Source organism: Neopelma chrysocephalum, unplaced genomic scaffold, assembly GCF_003984885.1.
Source record: "Neopelma chrysocephalum unplaced genomic scaffold, ASM398488v2 Primary Assembly neopelma1_97195, whole genome shotgun sequence".
Classification (NCBI taxonomy): domain Eukaryota; kingdom Metazoa; phylum Chordata; class Aves; order Passeriformes; family Pipridae; genus Neopelma; species Neopelma chrysocephalum.
In genome coordinates, this window is record NW_020925836.1 from 1 (window position 1) to 2,762 (window position 2,762).

The 2,762-nt window shown below is 61.2% G+C and overlaps 1 protein-coding gene across 1 annotated transcript; it reads left to right on the plus strand.

Annotated features, from left to right (window-relative positions):
• Nucleotides 1-71: 71 nt before the first annotated feature.
• LOC113961439 (maestro heat-like repeat-containing protein family member 6) lies at nucleotides 72-2,721 on the plus strand (the record flags this gene model as incomplete). Its single annotated transcript, XM_027671751.1, has 8 exons — nucleotides 72-244; nucleotides 521-668; nucleotides 890-1,077; nucleotides 1,166-1,303; nucleotides 1,577-1,691; nucleotides 1,863-2,000; nucleotides 2,257-2,433; nucleotides 2,584-2,721. Coding segments are annotated over exons 1-8 (1,170 nt in total), but the record flags the coding sequence as incomplete, so codon positions are not given.
• Nucleotides 2,722-2,762: the final 41 nt, after the last annotated feature.

A 2,762-nucleotide genomic window follows, 5' to 3' on the forward strand; every position in this document is an offset into this window, starting at 1 on the left:
CAGCAGAGTGCAGAGGGAAGGGAAACACTTCTCAGGCAAGCTGGGCAACCTGCTCCCTCTGGCACCTCTTCAGCTGTCCCCCACTGCCTCTCCAGGTGCCGACCATCGTGAGATCCATGCACCAGTGCCTCACCTCCCACATGGCTCCAGGCATCAGGATGCACAATAACATCTGCAGGCTCGCTGAGGCACACCCACGGGATGTGGTGATGACTCTCCTGCGCTGTGCCCCAGAGTGTGACAGGTACAGGGCCCAGCTGCCTTGATGGCTCAGGGATCACCAACCCTTAGAACCCATCACCCTGGAGAGCCTGTCCCATGTGGTCTGCCAGACAAATGGAGAGTTCCAGGACACTTGGGCCCCTCCATTTCCCAGCCCTGGTCTGTCAGCCCCCGATCCTGCTGCCACATGCCCTCCCTGCCCCTCAAGGCACCGTGGCTCTGTCACATGGGTCCCCACAGCTGCCCAGGCCACAGTGCTGGGGCAGACACCCTCTGACCCAGAGCTCTGGCTCCACAGAGCTGCAGCAATGATGTGGAGAAGCATCGGCTCCTCGGGAACAGCAGTGGAGAAGGTGCTGCCAGTACTGCTCCGAGTGATGAAGGATTGGCCAGCGCACGAAATGTCCACCTCCGATGGCGACAACAGGGATGTGTTTGCCCTGGCTGTGAGTTTCTAGAAGTGGCCTTTGCTATTCCCTAAGTCACCTCCCACACCACTGCATCTCCCTGCCTCAGGCCTTGGGCTGCAAATGTGGCTGAGGGGCAGGTTCAGGGCCACCAGGCCGGCTGCTCCCCCTGCCTCTCCCCTGGCCTCTCCCTCCCACGCTCGGGCCCTGACACATGGACGTCTCACACTGAGCGCTGTCTCTGTGTGCTTTGATTGCAGGCAACCCTGGCACTGAGGCTGATCCTCCAGGAGCCCAAGTGCCAGGATGCAGTGACGAATTCTGTCCCCCGCCTGCTCATGGCTCTCTTATTCCAAGTGTCCATGAGCACAGAGCAGGTGCCAGAAGAGGTGAACACCTTCTGGAGGGGATGCCTGGAGCAACACCACCTTCCCAGCCAGCCCAACAGGTGCTCCATCCCAGTCCTCTCTTCCTGCCATGCCCTCGGGGCTGGGGCCAGGGCTCCCAGCATGACCTGACCTTTGCTCTGCACACAGGTTTCTGGTACAGACCATCAAGGCCCTGCTCTGCCATCTGCGGTGGGAGGATATTTTGATGGCAAGGAAGCGCAGGCGTGCCTGGGACCAACTCGTGAATTCCGACCCCCACCACTATGCAGTGGGTCGGCATGTCAGGTGAGACACCCTTGTCCCCACTGCCCCCGTAATCTCTACCCTGGGCACGGGGCACCCCACACAGCCCCCATGGGCGTAGGTCAGAGGGCCTTGGCCCCAAGGGTTGGCCGAGCAGATTGGAAAAGGCTGTGAGAGGCGGGTGCACAGGAGGAGCCACCTGCCAAAGTGCCCACGTCCTGTCCTGGGCTGCTGGGGAAAGACCAGGCCTTCATGAGTCAATGCTGGGAGAGCTTTGCCCACCCTGCTCAGGCTCCATGGTTTCCCCCCTGACAGGGAGATGCGCCGCCAATTGACCCCCTCCCATTCTCCACTGGCAATCCACCTGCTGGGGCTGCTCAGCACTGCGGACCCCCGTTGGGAGCTGCCTGCCCTGGAGTTCCTTGTGGAGGTGAGCCTGATGGCGAGCGCTGCCTGGCCCGGCTGCCTCCCCCTCTCTGCCCTCTGGCAACCGCAGCTGCCCGGGACGGTGCCTGTGCCCTGTGCTGCTGCCTGGGCCCAGCCCTGGGTGGCTCCGGGCTCCTGCTGCCCGGGCACCCCGTCACTGCTCTCTGCCTTCCAGGTCCTGGACTATCTGGACGGGAGTAAATGTCACAGAAGTCTCGAGCAGATCCTGTCAAGGCACCAGCAGAGCCAGTGCCCAGAGAGACGTCGCCTGGCTCTCAGAGGCCGCATGGTGCTCTGGATGGATCTGTCAATGGTGAGAAGGGGATACCCGGCTGAAGCCACACGGGCAGCCTGGGGTTCGGGAACACAATCTCCTGTGCTTTGGCTGGGCTTCAGGAGCTATGGATGCTCCTCCCACCTCTACTGCCTCCTTCTTCCACTGCCCGGGCCCTGTGGGACAGGCCTTTGGCCTCTGGGTCCTGGGGCAGCAGCGTGGGGTTGCACCACCAGAGAGCTGTTGGTGGGGCAGCTGTTCAGGGTTTCACAGCACAGCACTGTGTTCCACACAGGCCAAAATCATCTGCAGCCTGTCTCAACACCTCCTGGAGCTGCTGCCTGATGCAGATGGAGGTGTGGTCATGATGACCCTCTCTGTGTTTGTGAATGTGCTCCGGAAAGAAGACATTCGGGCATTCATCTCCACTGCCCCAAGACTGGCTGAGGCGCTCCAGCCACTTTTTGACAACGTAAGGTTCTGTGCCCCCCAGCCACAGGCACTGGCTGCTGCCAGGAAACTGCCCTGTGGATGTTCAGGCCTGTGCCTGTACCTGGTGGGCCTGGAGCAGCCAGTGCTGAGGTCTTTTTCTCCTCTTTTTCTCCTCTGCACCCATGTGCAGCTGTCCTTCTTTCGCTTCTTCCAAACGGTGATGGAGGTACTGGTGGAAGGGGGAACAAAGCCCTTGGAGATGCAGATGCACCAGATCCTCGTGCTGTGGTTCTTCCTGGAGTATGATGAGCACCAGTGCGTTGCAGAGGTGAGCACTTGTGGGCTCTGGGGTCCCCGTGGCAGGGGCTG